General features: G+C 34.4%; 1 protein-coding gene across 1 annotated transcript; it reads right to left on the bottom strand.

The window, feature by feature from the left end:
- Positions 1–3,128: 3,128 nt before the first annotated feature.
- Positions 3,129–6,926, bottom strand: LOC132608804 (sesquiterpene synthase 14a-like). Its single transcript, XM_060322551.1, has 7 exons — positions 6,786–6,926; positions 6,421–6,694; positions 5,106–5,478; positions 4,778–4,996; positions 4,517–4,655; positions 4,011–4,259; positions 3,129–3,708 (listed from the first exon to the last, which is right to left on the bottom strand). The coding sequence occupies exons 1-7, from the start codon at positions 6,888–6,890 to the stop codon at positions 3,409–3,411; spliced, it is 1,659 nt and encodes a 552-aa protein (XP_060178534.1). The 5' UTR covers positions 6,891–6,926; the 3' UTR covers positions 3,129–3,408.
- Positions 6,927–19,363: the final 12,437 nt, after the last annotated feature.

Here is a 19,363-nt window from a genome sequence, read left to right as displayed (position 1 = left end):
AATATTCCATTAAGATATTTTTTTACACATGAATATTTTGGAAAAAAAAATAAACACACTCAAAACCCTATATCTAGACACACTATAAATAGCTATAGATAGAGAATAAGACCCTACACTACATATCACCGCCGCAAGGACCTAACAATCATAATCAGTTTCTTTACGTTAAAAAAGAAAAAAACCTATCAGCCGCACCTATCCCAAAGACACCCAAAAAGAATTCACCGCCACTCTTTTTATTTTTACGAAAAAGACATAGAAAATAGATCTAGACTATTACACAAGAAATTCAGACGTTTTTATTTTTTTGGTTTAGCTTCCTTCTTCATTAGATTGAGGTTACCATCTCTTCACCCATTAGCATAATGCCGGAAATAGCCATGAACATTGGTCGAGGTTAGTAGGTCACTGGCGAGTTGTTTCTCTGGTCGGTCGAGCTTTAGTTGCGGTTAACGAATTCTCGGTCGCCTTTTATTAGTATTGTATCGATTTGCTTCAGAATCTTGGTTCAATACTAAAGGAATTTTGACTACAAGAGGTCTCTTCTTAATCTTTCTTTACTTTCCGTTTTCTCAGATATTTTATTTGTTTCAAATATTGAATTTTCTGTACTTCAAATCCATTCCATGCGTATAACTCCTCACCTTTAATTTATGCTTTGTTGGTTTCGTGATGTATATGTTTTGTTTAGTCCATATCAAGCTTGGGTGGTATTGTGAATGCATTTATGGTCTCTGCTGGTCTTGACCAACTCCATTGATATTTCATGTGATTTGCTAGTTGAATATTTGATTTAGTTTTCTTAAGATCAGCCTTGTGAACTTGAAGATAATGATATGTACGTATTAAGTTCAGTTTTTTTTTCTTATTTTCTTTAACGTTAAAGGGCAATAGGAAGTTCATTAGTCTTAATGGGTCATGTATTGGTAGTAGTCTTAATGGGTCATGTATTAGTAGTTTAAATGTTCTGATGTGTTCTTGATGAAGATTCTGATGATTAGTTAAAATAAAAAGAAGTTGTCTTGGTTTAAAGATATTAGTTTTCACATAGCCTCATAAATTATCATTGCAATGCTGTTGTGGCCTATGGAAATTGATTGGGATTTAAAAGTTAGATGGACAGTTGGGATGATTTTGTTAAGGCCGAGACCTTTGTCTAAGGTCCAATTATTAATTAATTAATTAATTAATTAATTGTGAGATGAGCGAGACGAGATGCGAAGTATTTCAAATCTCGTTGTCAAAGGAAAAGAAAGAGTGGAAAAACCAATTATAAGGGAGCGAGATGGATTGCGAACTTATTCAAAACTCGTTGTCAAAAGAGTGAAAATTAATAATAACTAAATAATTTTAAGTCTCGGATTTTAGAGACAAATAATTGTCTTTAACGCTAGACGAGTTTTAGACACATTTCAAAACGTTTGTTTCGATTAAGAATGCGGTTACGCATCTTATTTCGAGACGTTCTTTTAATAACTCAAGGATGCGGTTACGCACCTTGGCCAAACTTTTTAATAATTAATCTTGTTTCGATTGAGAATGCGGTTACGCATCTTATTTTGAGACACTTTAAAAGATCCGGAATGCGGCTACACATCCGGATTAATACTAATAAAAGTTCAACAATAAAAGTACGAGCAAATCAAGGCTTGTAACGCAGTATATCCAAAAATGATTTAAGCTAAGTATAAGTCGATAAAGCGACCGTGCTAGAACCACGGGATTCGGGGAATGCCTAACACCTTCTCCCCGATCAACAGAATTCCTTACCCGGTCTTCTATTTTCGCAGACCATAATAAACGAGTCATTTCCTTTTGATTAGGGATTCATAAGGTGACTTGAAACACCAAAACTCAATTCCAAGTGGCGACTCTGTAAATAAAATAATCCCTTTTTAAAACCGTCACTTCAAATGGAAAAACCCTTTAATAATAAAAACTTGCGCGTTTATAGCGCGGGGGCACAAAAAGGGGTGTGACAAATATCAATAAATTATTTTACTTAGTTCGCTTCTCCAATATGCGCAGACATTATTGAATCCAATGAATTAAATTTATGCGCAGACATTATTGAATCCAATGAATTAAATTTATGTTAAAATATTTAAATATGTTCCAAAATAATACCCCAAAATTCCATCCTTCTCGATCATCCAAAATAATACCCCAAAATTCCATCCTTCTCGATCAGTTTGGCCAATGGATAAGTGGTTAGATTTCTTTCTTTGAAGGTATTGTTTGACTATTGGTTTTGCTTTTGAAACTTTATTATATATGTAAGGAAAATAACATCAAGTTAATATACGATAATTATAATTAACCAAATTCACAAATTGATATTTATGAACGTTTCGACTTTCATTTTCAAATTATTTGGACGATGTATGATAATTAAGGGTGATATACTATAGTAAAATTTGTCTTTTTATTTATTGTGTGTCAAAACATGGACAAGTAAAAATGGATAGAGAATAAGTAGGCGTTTGGCCATATAAATCAAATATTTTTCACTTTTAACTTGAAAATTTTGAAGTTAAGAATTGAATATGGAGTCGTGCTTGATTATAATTTTTTTAAAACATATTTAATTATTTGAATACTGAAAATGGAAAAGAAAAAAGTGAAAATAGTGAAGAAATTTAGCGTAAGTTATTTCACATCATGCAATATTTAAAGGTGGAATCTGCAAAGACATTGAATGGACCAAAAAAAGACGAATAATGGAGAGGCACGTTTGAAATGAAATTATCAGACAAAGGTGTTTCCACATATGGCAACATAAGGGTGAGGCACGTTTGAAGTTATCGACAAAGATGTTTCCACATATAGCAGTAGAGCCCACATATATGTTGCTCGGCCGTTTATTTTTATTTATGCATTATATTAAAAATAAATTTTTATTTTTGTGTGTATTTTTGTAGTGGAAAATCATTTTGCAGTGGAAAATCAATAAAATGTTTCGGTTGATCAAAAAAGAAATGATAAAAATTGAAATATTTTCATATTTGTTTCTACCAAGTCGTATTGAAGCCTTAGTTTTTATTTCTTTTACTTCAATGTTTGCTACATTACTTTCAAGCCTTGAAAGACTTGAAGTAGTTAAACCAGTAAACGTGGATATATATTCTAAAGACAAGCTATAAATGCTTGAAATGAGATTAAAACAGAACATATTTGAAACGGGACTCAATACGACTTTATCGCTGATATTTTATTAAACGAAATATAAAAAGACAACACACATGAACTAATGTTCTTGAGATGCTGAGACAACTATTTTCAAACATTAATACAAAGCAGCAACCCCCCAATTTCAGCAACCACTTAGAAATATTTCTAAGTTATGGAACCATGATATTGTTTGCTTAAAGTTAAGCACTTGATGAATTGTGCACATCAACACGATTATTCACATGATGTACTATTGACAGAATCAACAAACAACAAGGTGATGATGTCTTTAAGCTTGTTTTTCGAATTTGTAAAATCATCCCCTTCAAGAATGTCTGCAAGGCGTGCAGCATTTAAGGCAGGATCGAGGACAAACGTTGGTACTTCAGTAGCATGTAAATATTCTGCATTTATGTCTTTCCATGCATTTGCAATTTCCTTCCAAGCCTCAGCATATGCCTCTTGTTTTGAAGCTCCATATTCTTTCATGTAGCATTCAATGAATGAAGCTCCATGTTCTCTTTGTTGTTCGTGCTACATGAAATAGGTTTCAGTGTGTACAATACAACTATACGTTAAACATCTTTTTATAAGTTTAAACTTAAAAGTTCTTAAACTTTTAAGCCAATACATTCTTGTAACATAGATAGTTCTAGTAATCAAAACTTAAGTATTCTTGAATAATTAAATTTTGTTTGATGATTTATTTATCCGTGTTATATTGTAGTCTATTTCTCATATCGTGCCAAATGTACCTCCAAAATAGGCAAAGAGACCTACTCATAGCTTTAGGGGAAATTAAAGAATGCAAATAAGGAATATGTTGGCATACTTACTTCATGTCCAATAATATCGTCCTTTAATCTGTTGATTAGTATTGAAGCTCGAGCGACCAAAGACTCATTTATCATCCATTCAAAAGTATCTTTGCTTATAAATTCCCCCAAAACAATCAAAGAGGTAACAATAATCATCTGAATGGAAATGGTTAAAGTAGCGTTTCTCTTATATTCCTCGCATTTTGGAATAGTGCCAGCCTTCAACCATTCGACTTCCTTAAGATAGCTTTTGATCCACTTTTTCGCCTAATTAAGAAGGAAATATTAGGGGAAAAAAGAAAGAAGTTAAAAAGTAGAATCAGAAGCATATTCCATATCTTAAATAGTTAAGCTCTCGTTATGCGCGGGATCCGGAGCAAGGCTGGACCACAAGAGTATATTGTACAAAGCATATTCCACATCTTCTTTCGAATAAATTGTAACTGATTTATCTTTTACTTTTCTTTTTCTTGGTTGTAACTAGTTTAACCGATTAATGAGGCCGAGTTATTAAGCAAGCTTACCTCAATTTTTGCATAGTTGACACAGTCTGCTTTACCATCTTTGGTCAATTCTTCTTCCATTTCATCAAAATAATCCATAAAGAGTTGATAAAGAGGTCTCATATAGGGCGATATCGAATCCGTAGCACTAATGTCACATCTGCACATCAAGGGTTTGTATCAATGTCCACTAACTAATATATAATTTACGTCTTCTACATATCATTTCTTACTCAACAACGGAGAAACGACAAAAATTGATTATTAAGGTTTTACTTTCACCTCTCGATAGCATCGGTGAAAGGCACAAGTTCGTCATAAGTTGCACAAGCATCATAGAGGTCATCAATGATGGTGATGATATAGAGTAGTTTTGCTAACGTTCTCCTTGCACGTCTATATTTAGGCTCAAGAAACATCTCTGTTGCCCAAAAGTAACACTCCACCAGTCTGTCTCTTGCATATGGAAATTTGTTTACAAAATCCAGGTCTTTCCACCACCTACATATAATATGTATATACACAAACATACTAATGGTTAGTTACGTTTTAATATATCACACGAATACTATAATTTATATCACGAACTATATACCATATTCATATATACCTTGTAAGTTCGCTAAGCTCTCTTTGGTGCATCTTTTGTAAAATGTGGAAATCCAATTTCGCAAATTTCAAAAGCAAACTGTTATGTGCTTCAATGTTTCCATAAATACGTAAGTATTTTCCTGCTCCAGCTCTTCGTACATTTGTATGAATGGGCTGGCTCAAGGCTTCACTAACTTGGACCTTGAGTGAGTTGTCCAATGTAGGGGCCATGGACTCGAGATGAGTGGTGGTAAAAGTTAGAGCTTCTTCAAGAATGTCTTCCCCATGTACTCTTAGATGTGCTGCTTCATATAAACTTAATAATCCTAGCACATCTTTAGTAAGAGTTTCCTTGAATTTCCCATCATGGTTGATGAATTTTTTGAATACATCTGCTTAATTATCATCATATGAGAGATTAAACTAATTAAAAAGAAGTACAAAACCCAATATGTGTGTATGCGTGTGTATTAATAATAATTGTATGTTGGTTGCTATCGTTAAAAGTTGACTCAAATTAAAAGTTATCTACCAAAATCTAAAGTTAAGGTTTTTGACACCTCATAAAGTATGGGTTGTTATGTGTGGGTATCATGATGTAATTTCTAATATAATGACAGTTAAATTAGAAATACATAAAGTTGTGCAATTATAAAAAGAGTTATGGTCAAATTTTCTTTTGGTATCCTGTTGACAGAAAGGTAAAACAGATTTACATCTTGGTTTGGAAGACCGCGTTGAAGGACTTCACCAGTTCTCATGGATTCAGATACGCATCCGCTTCTAATATTATTTTAATCTTGATGATTTGACAAGATTGGTCTTAAAAAGATAATGGATTTCATTTTGAAGTTTGGACTCTAAAACAATAGCTATATCTCTACACAAGCTAGACATTCCACAAGAAATATTCCTCTTGATTATCGTTTTTCAATTGACTTCTAAGAGGATTAACAAATTAAATTTCACTGTGTTACATCTAATTGCAAGTGAAATAAAGATCATGCGCTCTTTCATTTTTAACTGAATTATCCTTGGGCTTACTAAGCTTAAATGTGTTATTTTTAGTTTTAAACTAAGCCTCATCTATAATTTATATATATATCATAAAGTTTAAATTCTAAATGCACCTTTATGTTTAGACATGATGATCACACCTCATCAACATTTTATTTTTGACCATATATGAACGCCAATATCTTTACTGCCATATGACAAACTCAAAAGCAACGAACTTCTTAAGTGCATAGAAAACCTATATATAGTTGAAAGTTTAACCCAATATTGAAATAATAAAAGAAAAGAAAGTAGTAATTCTAAGATATGCGGTATACCGGGAGACATGTAATGCCTTTGTTGTCTCACTAGTCGAAAACGAAGAGCAACAATGTACAGATCATCATCATCATTTTCATTATGTTCGAATTCATCAAAAATGTTCTGAACGGATGATTTAATCTCATTTTCAAAATGATATGTCACTCCCAGTCGTTGGATTGCATCAATCAATTCAAGTTTTTGTGCACTTTTGTCCGGTGTTTCCACCAACATTTTCCTGACCTTTTCTTTTAACTCTTCAAGTTCGACTTTTTCTTGCATGCTAATTTCCTGCACCAAATTTATAAAACTAATCGTCGGTATTGTTTTACTACCTTTATATAAAATAGCAGCAAATGCAATGTCTTAAAGATGAACATACTGTGAGTTGATGAGTGTAGGAGAGAAAATAGTCTCCCCAGACATTAGGGTGATAATTTGCCAACGGACGTGTAATGGTAGCATGAACTCTTGCTAATTGACTCATACTTTTCTCTTTCCCAAAAGTGGTTTTCCTAGCTTTAGTTACTATCAATTTGAGATTTTTGCTGCTATATGGTGAGGTATTTATAGTGCAAATGAGGTATTGTATAGCGCAATTGAGACAAGTGTCCAAGTGAGTAGTTATCCAAATAACTTTCCTGTTTCCGGAAAGTATTCTCTTCGTCTCAAATTATGTGTCGTGATTTCTAAAAATAATTATTTGTATTCAAGACAAAATAAATCATTTTTCTCCCATTTTGCCCTTAGTACTCTCTCCTCCGGTCACCATAATATATAAGTGTCCTTTTGGCCTCTGACACACTTCTTAACAAAATACTAACTTCTAGAGAAAAAATGACTAACTTGCCCTTAATTAAACAACACTCATTTAATAAAGTTTCTTGATTACATGAAAATACACTTACATTATTTGAACATGAGTAAATTTGAAAATAAATAATTAATATCTTCTTGATTATATAAATGGATACTTATTTTGGACCAAAATTAAAAAAGCCAAAAGGACACTTATTATGGACCAGAGGGAGTAATAATCATTCTTCAAGACTACAAACACCTAAATTATAAAGAGATGACACATAAAAAATAATATTCAATAAAGTGAGATTATATCTTCAAACATAAATAAGAGTAAAATAGTCAAAACTCCCTCTTAATTTATATTTTTTAAAAGGCATGTAAAAGAGAAATACGATAAATAATTCGAGACCAAGGAGTAATCTTTTTGTGGATTACTTTCATATAATGGTGGTTGGCTATAATTTTTCAATAGAAGATTTTTCTTTATTTACTATTAATGATTTTTCAAGACTGTTATCATGATCTTTGATCTTGCACCATTTCATTTTTATACTATTTTGAATTGCTTGTCCTCATCTGACTTTTGTTGCCATGCTTTCTCTTGAGCCGAGGGTTTTTCGAAAATAGTCTCCCTACATTGTAGGGATACGATTTTCGTACACTTTATCCTTCCTAGATCAATCCCACATCGTGGGATTTCACTAGATATGTCATTGTTGTTGTTACTGTTAATGATTTTCTGTTCCAATTGTCACTAATCGGCCTAACCACTTCATTAATGACCGATACTCCCACTTCCATGTAATAATGCATATTAAGTACTCTTATTAATATATTATCCTGTTTACCAAAAAGGACAAAAAATGACCTATACATTCAGACCTCTATATAACGGCACCCGCATATAATAACACCTCTCTATAACAATCAAGTTTTTTCGGAACCAATTTTTTATGTTATATTTTACTTCTCTATAATAGCATTTCACCTATAACAACAGTCAACTTTATAACAATACGCTCTTTGTAAAATTACCTCTCATATAACAGCTATCTTCCTTTTTTGGTAATATAATAATTGACCATCTTTAAAAAAACAGAATATCCATGATTACTAATAATAACTGTATAGATTTTGACCAAATATTTGATCATTTAATACACTATTTATGACAAAAAAATATCATATAAATATGTATATTTTTGTTATGAAACGATTTTCCTTCGTTGTACAAAGTGTGATCAAGCTTAGAATTTGATAAATAAAAATGAATATTAGATTTTATGCCTCTTTTTTGCCTATAACAACGAAGTATTATTTAAATGTCAATGCTGTTATATGTGTATAACAACCATTCTCTATAACAGCTGAAAAATTTCGGACCCAACAGTGCTGTTATAGAGAGGTTTGACTGTACTCATTATAGTATGGCGGCTCTCCGAAAATTACAAGATATATTATTTTAAATACAGAAAATTACATGAACAATTATCGAGATACATCTTTTAGTACGGAGATTTACATAACTATGCAAAATTGAAAACCAAATTTCAAAAAAATTAAAACAATTTTCTAATTTCATGACCTGCTATCATCCAAAATAATACCACAAAATTCCATCCTTCTCGATCAGTTTGGCCAATGGAAAAGTGGCTAGATTTCTTTCTCTGAAGGTATTGTTTGACTATTGGTTTTGCTTTTGAAACTTTATTATATTTGTAAGAAAATAACATCAAGTTAATATACGATAATTATAATTAACTGAATTCACAAATTAATATTTATGAATGTTTCGACTTTCATTTTCAAATCATTGGACAGGGCGCAGATATTATTGAATCCAATGAATTAAACTTATGTTAAAAAATTTAAATATATTCCCACCAAATTCATCATAACAAAGATGAAACTTATGCATCAGATTATTTCGCAACACACTATACACAGTCAAAATTCACTACACGTGCTGGTCTCAATTTCTAATTTCATGACCTGCTATCATCCAAAATAATACCACAAAATTCCATCCTTCTCGATCAGTTTGGCCAATGGAAAAGTGGCTAGATTTCTTTCTCTCAAGGTATTGTTTGACTATTGGTTTTGCTTTTGAAACTTTATTATATTTGTAAGAAAAATAACATCAAGTTAATATACGATAATTATAATTAACTGAATTCACAAATTAATATTTATGAATGTTTCGACTTTCATTTTCAAATCATTGGATAGGGCGCAGATATTATTGAATCCAATGAATTAAACTTATGTTAAAAAATTTAAATATAATCCCACCAAATTCATCATAACAAAGATGAAACTTATGCATCAAATTATTTCGCAACACACTATACACAGTCAAAATTCACTTCACGTGCTGGTCTCAATTTCTAATTTCATGACCTGCTATCATCCAAAATAATACCACAAAATTCCATCCTTCTCGATCAGTTTGGCAAATGGAAAAGTGGCTAGATTTCTTTCTCTGAAGGTATTGTTTGACTATTGGTTTTGCTTTTGAAACTTTATTATAGTTGTAAGAAAAATAACATCAAGTTAATATACGATAATTATAATTAACTGAATTCACAAATTAATATTTACGAATGTTTCGACTTTCATTTTCAAATCATTGGACAGGGCGCAGATATTATTGAATCCAATGAATTAAACTTATGTTAAAAAATTTAAATATATTCCCACCAAATTCATCATAACAAAGATGAAACTTATGCATCAGATTATTTCGCAACACACTATACACAGTCAAAATTCACTTCACGTGCTGGTCTGAATTTCTAATTTCATGACCTATTATCATCCAAAATAATACCACAAAATTCCATCCTTCTCGATCAGTTTGGCCAATGGAAAAGTGGCTAGATTTCTTTCTCTGAAGGTATTGTTTGACTATTGGTTTTGCTTTTGAAACTTTATTATATTTGTAAGAAAAATAACATCAAGTTAATATACGATAATTATAATTAACTGAATTCACAAATTAATATTTATGAATGTTTCGACTTTCATTTTCAAATCATTGGACAGGGCGCAGATATTATTGAATCCAATGAATTAAACTTATGTTAAAAAATTTAAATATATTCCCACCAAATTCATCATAACAAAGATGAAACTTATGCATCAGATTATTTCGCAACACACTATACACAGTCAAAATTCACTTCACGTGTTGGTCTCAATTTCTAATTTCATGACCTGCTATCATCCAAAATAATACCACAAAATTCCATCCTTCTCGATCAGTTTGGCCAATGGAAAAGTGGTTAGATTTCTTTCTCTGAAGGTATTGTTTGACTATTGGTTTTGCTTTTGAAACTTTATTATAGTTGTAAGAAAAATAACATCAAGTTAATATACGATAATTATAATTAACTGAATTCACAAATTAATATTTATGAATGTTTCGACTTTCATTTTCAAATCATTGGACAGGGCGCAGATATTATTGAATCCAATAAATTAAACTTATGTTAAAAAATTTAAATATATTCCCACCAACTTCATCATAACAAAGATGAAACTTATGCATCAGATTATTTCGCAACACACTATACACAGTCAAAATTCACTTCACGTGCTGGTCTCAATTTCTAATTTCATGACCTATTATCATCCAAAATAATACCACAAAATTCCATCCTTCTCGATCAGTTTGGCCAATGGAAAAGTGGCTAGATTTCTTTCTCTGAAGGTATTGTTTGACTATTGGTTTTGCTTTTGAAACTTTATTATATTTGTAAGAAAAATAACATCAAGTTAATATACGATAATTATAATTAACTGAATTCACAAATTAATATTTATGAATGTTTCGACATTTATTTTCAAATCATTGGACAGGGCGCAGATATTATTGAATCCAATGAATTAAACTTATGTTAAAAAATTTAAATATATTCCCACCAAATTCATCATAACAAAGATGAAACTTATGCATCAGATTATTTCGCAACACACTATACACAGTCAAAATTCACTTCACGTGCTGGTCTCAATTTCTAATTTCATGACCTGCTATCATCCAAAATAATACCACAAAATTCCATCCTTCTCGATCAGTTTGGCCATGGAAAAGTGGCTAGATTTCTTTCTCTGAAGGTATTGTTTGACTATTGGTTTTGCTTTTGAAACTTTATTATATTTGTAAGAAAAATAACATCAAGTTAATATACGATAATTATAATTAACTGAATTCACAAATTAATATTTATGAATGTTTCGACTTTCATTTTCAAATCATTGGACAGGGCGCAAATATTATTGAATCCAATGAATTAAACTTATGTTAAAAAATTTAAATATATTCCCACCAAATTCATCATAACAAAGATGAAACTTATGCATCAGATTATTTCGCAACACACTATACACAGTCAAAATTCACTTCACGTGCTGGTCTCAATTTCTAATTTCATGACTTGCTATCATCCAAAATAATACCACAAAATTCCATCCTTCTCGATCAGTTTGGCCAATGGAAAAGTGGTTAGATGTCTTTCTCTGAAGGTATTGTTTGCCTATTGGTTTTGCTTTTGAAACTTTATTATATATGTAAGAAAAATAACATCAAGTTAATATACGATAATATAATTAACTGAATTCACAAATAAATATTTATGAATGTTTCGACTTTCATTTTCAAATCATTGGACAGGGCGCAGACATTATTGAATCCAATGAATTAAATTTATGCGCAGACATTATTGAATCCAATGAATTAAATTTATGTTAAAATATTTAAATATATTCCCACCAAATTCATCATAACAAAGATGAAACTTATGCATCAGATTATTTCGCAACACACTATACACATTCAAAATTCACTTCACGTGCTCGTCTGAATTGCATTATTAAAGTTTATGAATCTTCTAAGTTGGCAAAGGCAATATTGAGGAGTTTCATATTGTCATTGTTCGAAGTTAAATACCCCTCCTTTCATTTTTATTTGTCCAGTATACTAAAAATAAATTTTTATTTTTTTACTTCTTTAATTTAAAAAATCAAGAGATAATTTTTTATTTCATATCTATTTTGCCCATATAATTAATTATTCGGCTGGAAACTTCAAGAAATTATTAGTGATTGCATAGCTTCTAAAGTATGTTTGATTGATTTCAATTATTTGGACGATGTATAATAATTAAGGGTGATATAATGTAGTAAAATTTGTCTTTTTATTTATTGTGTGTCAAAACATGGACAAGTAAAAATGGACGGAGAGAGTATTAAGTAGGCGTTTGGTATAAGAGGCTCGGTGCACGTTAAGCAGGATAACTAACGTACGCCAAAAGCTTCAATGGCACGAGGGAGGAAAAAGAATCCACCACCACCGCCGGAACCCACCCCGCCGAGAAATCCCACACCCACACCAATGAGAGATAAGAGCGACCGTACTGTTACTCCTGAATCAGGAGTTCCTCAAGCCCTAGCCCCCATTCACTTCGGGCAATGGATGGTGGGCAGAGGTAGTGCCCCTACTGTGCTACAAAGACCAAAATCAACGACGGTAGGGCAGCCACAAGGTACCCCGCTGAGCAGTCCTGTCAGAGTGGAAACTCAACCAGATCCAAAAGTGACGACCCACCCACTGGTGACTCAAGCCCCAGAGCAAAAAGAATAAACCGAGATGGTGCGCAAATTGACATTTTCAGCAGGTTCGAGTGCGATTAAGAATATAGATGAAGAACGGGAGAGGATAAAACCCCCATCTCTAGCTGAGATTGTGAAAGGGAACCGCTCATTGCACCAAGGTAAGAAGCTTGACTACTTTCCGCCTACTATTAAGGATGGAATTAAAGTAGTGAAGCTTAATCCAACTGGAATTGAGGAACAAAAGGAAAAATGGCATGATGCACTGGTGGGGTTTGTAGGGGGGGGGGGGGGGGGGGACCCCTACGTTTAAGGAGATGCTAAGGTTTGTGTATGGAGTCTGGAATTTTGTTGCTACGCCGCAGGTTTTCCTACATACAGATGGCTACTTTATCTATCGATTCGAAAGTGAAGATAAGGAAGCTGTGCTGGAAGCAGGACCGTATACGTTTAATAGTCGACCTCTGATTATTAAGCAGTGGGAGGAGGACTTCGAAATTACAGAGAAGTCATCTAAGATGCTCCCTATTTGGGTAACTTTCCCTAGTCTGCCCATACAATATTGGGATATAGAAAACCTTGGAAGAATTGGTAGTTGTTTGGGAAAACCTTTGTGCACAGATAAACTAACAGCTCGAGGGGAGAGAGTGTCATATGCTAGAATGCTTATCGAAATGGACACATCCCAACCTTTCCCTAACTCTATCTGAATTGAAACTCCAACAGGGAAAGTTCGAGACCAGAGACTTGACTATGATTGGTTGCCAAGATATTGCCAAGAATGTTTGCAAATAGACCATTATATGGCTACATGTACGGAAAATCTTGTGACTATAGAAAAACCAGCAGTGGAGCTAAGGAAGAAGAAACGGCAGAGATTCAGGCAGGAATGGAGATCAAGACATGAGGATAATGTCCTACCGCAAAATGGAGTAGCAGTAGCTCCTCAGGCTAGTGGTGCTCCTGATGCCAATAATTCACACGCTGATAAGGCTGAAGAAAACATCCAGAGAATTCAACTTAAAGGGAAAGCAACAGAGGTCCATACTTCTCTATCCAAGGCAAATAATACGGATGTTGCTGAATTAGAGCAATTCTGTCGCCAAAATAAGAATGCTGGCCTAAAAATCGCTGAAGGAAGAGAGAGGGTGACAAGGGGCAGGGAAGGGTGGTCACACATAACCCCCCATGATTTTTTGCTCATGGAATATTCGAGGGCTAAACAAGCCCTTCAAGCAGAAGGAATTAAAAACCTTCCTGCTTAAAAACAAAGTAGATTTAATAGGGTGTTTGGAAACAAAGGTTCAAGAGAGAAATGCAAATAAGATTAAGAAGCAAATGGGTATGGAATGGGAGATATTCACAGACTACCCAGCAGTCCCAAATGGCAAAATATGGGTTTGTTGGAAGCACCAAAAAATTAGTGTTAGAGTTCTATACTCTGATTCCCAACTGGTACACTATACTGTAGAGGACAGAGACTCTTACTTCAAGTGCACCATGACATTTGTGTATGGGCTTAACACTGAGGTTGAGAGGAAGGCACTATGGCACCAGCTAAGGAGTCTAAATGCTAGTATAAATGAAGCTTGGGTGATCCTTGGAGATTTCAACACAATGTTATCTGTGGGGGATAGAATAAATGGAGCACCAGTGCATCCGACTGAACTAATTGATTTTCAAGACTGTGTGGAAGATATTGGAGTGGGACAACTAACTAGAAGGGGTTGTCACTACTCATGGTGTAACAAGAGGGATGCCGGGGGTAGGATTTATAGCTTAATTGACTAGATCTTTGGCAATCCCCACTGGTTCATGCAATATAGTGATCTCACGGCCTTATATCATACACCAGAGTGTTCGGACCATTCCCCAATTTTGGTAAACACTGAGGTTAGTAGGTAGAATTTAAAGAGGCCCTTCAGGCTGTACAATGTGATGTTACAAAATCAGCAGTTCAAGCAACTTGTAGAAAACACATGGCAACAAAATATACCGGGGTATGCAATGTATAGAGTATGGCAAAAGCTGAGACTAATAGCACAGAGGGCAAGGCAGATGAATAGAGAAATGAATGGGCTGGATACAAGACTAGAGGAGTTGCGAAGCCAGTTAGAGCATATACAGAACCAGCTCAGCACAGACCTTTACAACACTCAACTCATAAGTGCAGAAAAAGAGGCCATAGTACAGCTAGAAAAATGGTCGAATATCCATGAAAGAGTACTCAGACAAAAATCGAGGGCAACATGGATAGCATATGGGGACTCCAATACAAAGCTTTTCCATACATCCCTCAAAGCCAGACAAGATAGAAATAAAGTTGCAGCAATCAGCAATGATCAAGGGGAAACATTTACTTCCGCAGCACAAATACAGAGTGAATTTCTGAATTTTTTTACTAACCTTCTGGGCACAAGACAAGCAGAACTTCCCAGTATCAATATGGACATAGCAAAGGATGGCCCTTGCCTCACACATGAGCACAGAAGGGAGCTTGTTCAGGAGGTTACAAGAGAGGAAATTCTAGTGGCTCTCAAGGACCTGCCCCTAGACAAAGCTCCAGGAGAGGATGGGTTCCCTACTGAATTTTTTAAAGACCAATGGAGCTTAGTAGGAGAAGATGTAATAGAGGTTGTTTTAGACTTCTTCTGTAATGGGGAGATGCTGCAAGAGATAAACTGTACTATTATCACACTAGTTCCAAAAGTCCCAAACCCCACATATGTCAAAGAATTTAGACCAATAGCCTGCTGTACGACAATCTATAAATTGATCTCTAAAGTTATCACTACCAGACTAAAAAAGGTGGTGGATTACTTAGTGGGACCCTCACAGTCAGCCTTTATTGAAGGAAGGAGTATTCTTGACAACGTGATTGTAGCGCATGAACTTATCAAGGGTTATTCTCATAAAGGTGTTTCTCCTAGGTGTATGGTGAAAATAGATATTAGAAAAGCCTACGACTCAGTGGAGTGGTGTTTCCTACAGATGTTGTTGAGTGAGCTTGGCTTTCCTGTGAAGTTTGTACAACGTATCATGGTATGTGTTACGACAGTAAGATACTCTCTGATCATAAATGGTGGCTTAACTCCACAGTTTCAAGCCAAGAAGGGGCTTCGGCAAGGCGACCCGATGTCACCTTATTTGTTTGTACTGGCTATGGAGTATCTCAATAGATCACTCAAGCAGCTCAGACGTATACCTGACTTCAATTATCACCCCAGGTGTGAGAAACTGCAACTGATTCATATTTGCTTTTCTGATGATTTGTTGATGTGTTGCAGAGCTGATCAATGGTCTATCAGACTGATGATGGAAGCTTTTAGTCACTTCTCTGAGGTCTCAGGCCTTCAGGCCAACATGGAGAAAAGTTCTATCTATCTGGCAGGGGTAACTCAGGAAGTGAAGGATCAAATTGTGGAGGAGATGCACTTCACTGTGGGTGAACTGCCATTCAAATATCTCGGGGTGCCACTTTCATCAAAGAAGTTAAATATCCAACAATGTATGCCTCTAGTTGAGAAGATGGTGGCAAGAATTAAATGCTGGACCACAAAATTTCTTTCTTATAGTGGTCGAATACAACTCATAAAGAGTGTCCTATTCGAGATGCAAACATACTGGGCACAGGTATTCTTGCTACCAAAGAATATCACTAAGCTGATCACTAGTATGTGTAGAAATTTTTTATGGACTGGGACTGCTGATACATCTAGGAGAGCTCTGGTAGCATGGGAGAGATTATGTTTACCGGAGTCAGCTGGGGGTCTCAATATCATAAATGTGTATCAATGGAATAGAGCTGCTATCTGCAAATTACTCTAGGCTTTGGCTGCAAAAAAAGATACACTGTGGATCCAGTGGATTCATAGTTATTACATCAAGAAGAGAAACCTGGATAAGATGCTAACCCCACCATAAGCTAGTTGGCTTGTGAGGAAAATATTTGATGCAAGGGAATGGTTGGATACGACTAACACCTTCGCTACTCTACACAGCCACTGCCACAAAGGTAAATTTAGTATCCAAAAAGCATATCAATCTTTCCTCCCTCAATGGCCGAAGGTGACCTGGAAAGGAATTACAGTGGGAGCAAGCACTGTGCCAAGACACAAATTTATTACTTGGCTTGCTATTCAACGACGACTGGCCACTGTCGACAGACTGGAGAAATGGGGCATTAAAGTGGACAAAAAATGTGTACTGTGTACCTCAGGCAGAGAAGAGACTCTTGACCATCTGCTATTCGAATGTGCTTATTTGATAAGTTGGTATTTTACCAACTTATCTCTTCTTTAATCTTATATTTTTGCTATGTTTGCTTGAGAAAATAGTGCATTTAATATCATTTACATCTATTTTACAGGTTTATGTGATTTAGAAGTGATCGGAAGAAACCAAGTGAAAATAAAGTCAAAAAGAGGTCAAATTGGACAAAACTGCACAGTTTTGCAAAACTGTCAAAAGTGGACAGTTTTGCAAAAACAGGACAGATTTGCAAAAAACGGGCAGAACTGCAAAAACGAAAATCTGGGGCATATTTTGTCATTTTTTGGACTTGGAAAATTTGGGAAACATAAAAGGAAGACTAGGGGGCAAAAACATTTTTCATCTTTGGCATAACACAAAAATTGGAGGCTAGGGTTTCATCAGCAACACCTTCGAAGAGAAGATTTGGAGGCACCCAATGAGAAATTCTTTACCCATTTCTTCTACTCTTGCTATGTATTGAATATTTGTGTGTGTAGTATTTCATTTCAATACTTGAACCTTGTTTATGGAAGTATACCTTGTTTAAGTTTGGATTGAATCTCTTGTTTTGCTTATGTGTTGAATGATTTTATTTCTAATGAAGTGAGTTATTGTTTCTTTAATTAATCTCATTTTGAATGATTCTTAAGGGAGTAGCTAACCCTAAGACTTGCCCATTTATTTCGGTTTAAACTTGGAAGAGGCAAACTCGGGATTGGGAAAGATTAATTAACAAGAATTTGGGGCGTTAACCCTCATCTAATGGAAATCGACCTAGGGATAGGCGACACCACTTGTAGCCATATTCGGGTGTTCTTAATGCTCCTAATTGCTTTAGGGATATTCAATTAGGTAGTCTAGTTAGTCTTCGGAAGAAGCTAATTTAGAGTCATTATCCGAGGCTAAGTAATATAAACTCACCATTATTTGTAAATCATGAAGTACATTGGATCGTTACTTGAGCGTAGTTTCCCTTGTATCCATGCTTGTGGCCATTGATCACTTTAGTTGCTTTCTAGGTTAGTTTACATTTTTGCATTAGCTATAATTTTCTCCAAAAACCAAAATATTATCAAGTGTTTGGCTTAGTGTAGAAGGTGAAAATTCCTACTTTTCCTAATCGCCTACATATTGTTCTCTGTGGGATTCGACCCCGACTCATAGTTGGGTAAATATATTTGCATACGACCGTGCCCATTCTAATTAATAGGGTGGATTTGGACGTTATCATTATTCATGCCATATTTGGCACTCCTTATTGAGGTGGATGGGTATTAACAGACAGATTACAAAGTGGGAAGATGAAGTCAACTGGCTGACACAACAGATGAAACACAACCGAGCTAGAGCAGAGATATTGAAGTTTTTGTTTGCTGCAGCTATATACAATGTCTGGATCGAGGGAAATTGCAGGAGGTTCCAAGGGGTTTCACAAGAAAGCTCACAACGGGTAAAGGAGATTGCCCTGCAATTGCATATCAAGGGCAACTACCAGAGGAAGTGGCAACTTATGCTACAAAAACTTAACAGATTTCTTGCTTAGAAATTAGTTTACTCTGTATAGGATGCAGTTGTATTCTTAGAACAGTAGAGGTATTTACTTGAGGTCCAGGTCCTATAGTCCAAAAGGAACTGGCGGAACTATGTACAGACACACTTGGTTGAATAAAATTTCCATATTTGACCAAAAAAAAAAGTAGGCGTTTGGCCATAGAAATCAAATATTTTTCACTTTATTTGAAATTTTTGAAGTTAAGAGTTGAAGATGGAATCGTGCTTGGTTATAAATTTTAGAAAAAATATTCGGTTATTTGAATGTACTGAAAGTGAAAAAGAAAAAGTGAAGATAGTGAAAAAGTTTAGCGACATTGCTTATTTATTTTTAAATTATTTTTTAAATCTATTAAAATTATACACTATATTACAATTGAATATGTACTTCATTTATTAATTTTTAATTCACCGACCGTGGACGACTAAAAATAGCAAACAGCCGCAAATGGACGAGTAATATTTCGGCAGGATTCGACAAAGCAGGGGCGGCTGAAGCTGCTGTTTTGGGCCCATAATTTTGGGGGCCCCAAATTTTCCAAGTGTTCTACAAAAGTTTGTATTGAGAGGTATTACTAGTTAAGATTACAGCGATTGTATAAAATTATTTATATTATCAGTGCCAATCAACCCATATAGCTGATATTTAGTTATGTATAACTTGTCCCTACCCTAGTTTTCTTGTGCACATATTTTGTATCTTTGTTATCTCCTTCACCCAATGATTAATAAAAGAGA

The sequence above is a fragment of the Lycium barbarum genome, chromosome 9, assembly GCF_019175385.1.
Source record: "Lycium barbarum isolate Lr01 chromosome 9, ASM1917538v2, whole genome shotgun sequence".
In the NCBI taxonomy this organism is placed as follows: domain Eukaryota; kingdom Viridiplantae; phylum Streptophyta; class Magnoliopsida; order Solanales; family Solanaceae; genus Lycium; species Lycium barbarum.
This window is presented reverse-complemented; position numbering and strand designations above follow the sequence as displayed.

Bases quoted from the DNA above. Each gene is read 5' to 3' on its own strand.
- LOC132608804 (XM_060322551.1), bottom strand. From the start codon at position 6,890: ATGAGTCAATTAGCAAGAGTTCATGCTACCATTACACGTCCGTTGGCA. The intron at 6,695-6,785 runs GTATGTTCATCT...AATTTGGTGCAG, and splicing joins CCTACACTCATCAACTCACA to GAAATTAGCATGCAAGAAAA. The intron at 4,260-4,516 runs GTAAGCTTGCTT...CTTCTTAATTAG, and splicing joins TCAACTATGCAAAAATTGAG to GCGAAAAAGTGGATCAAAAG.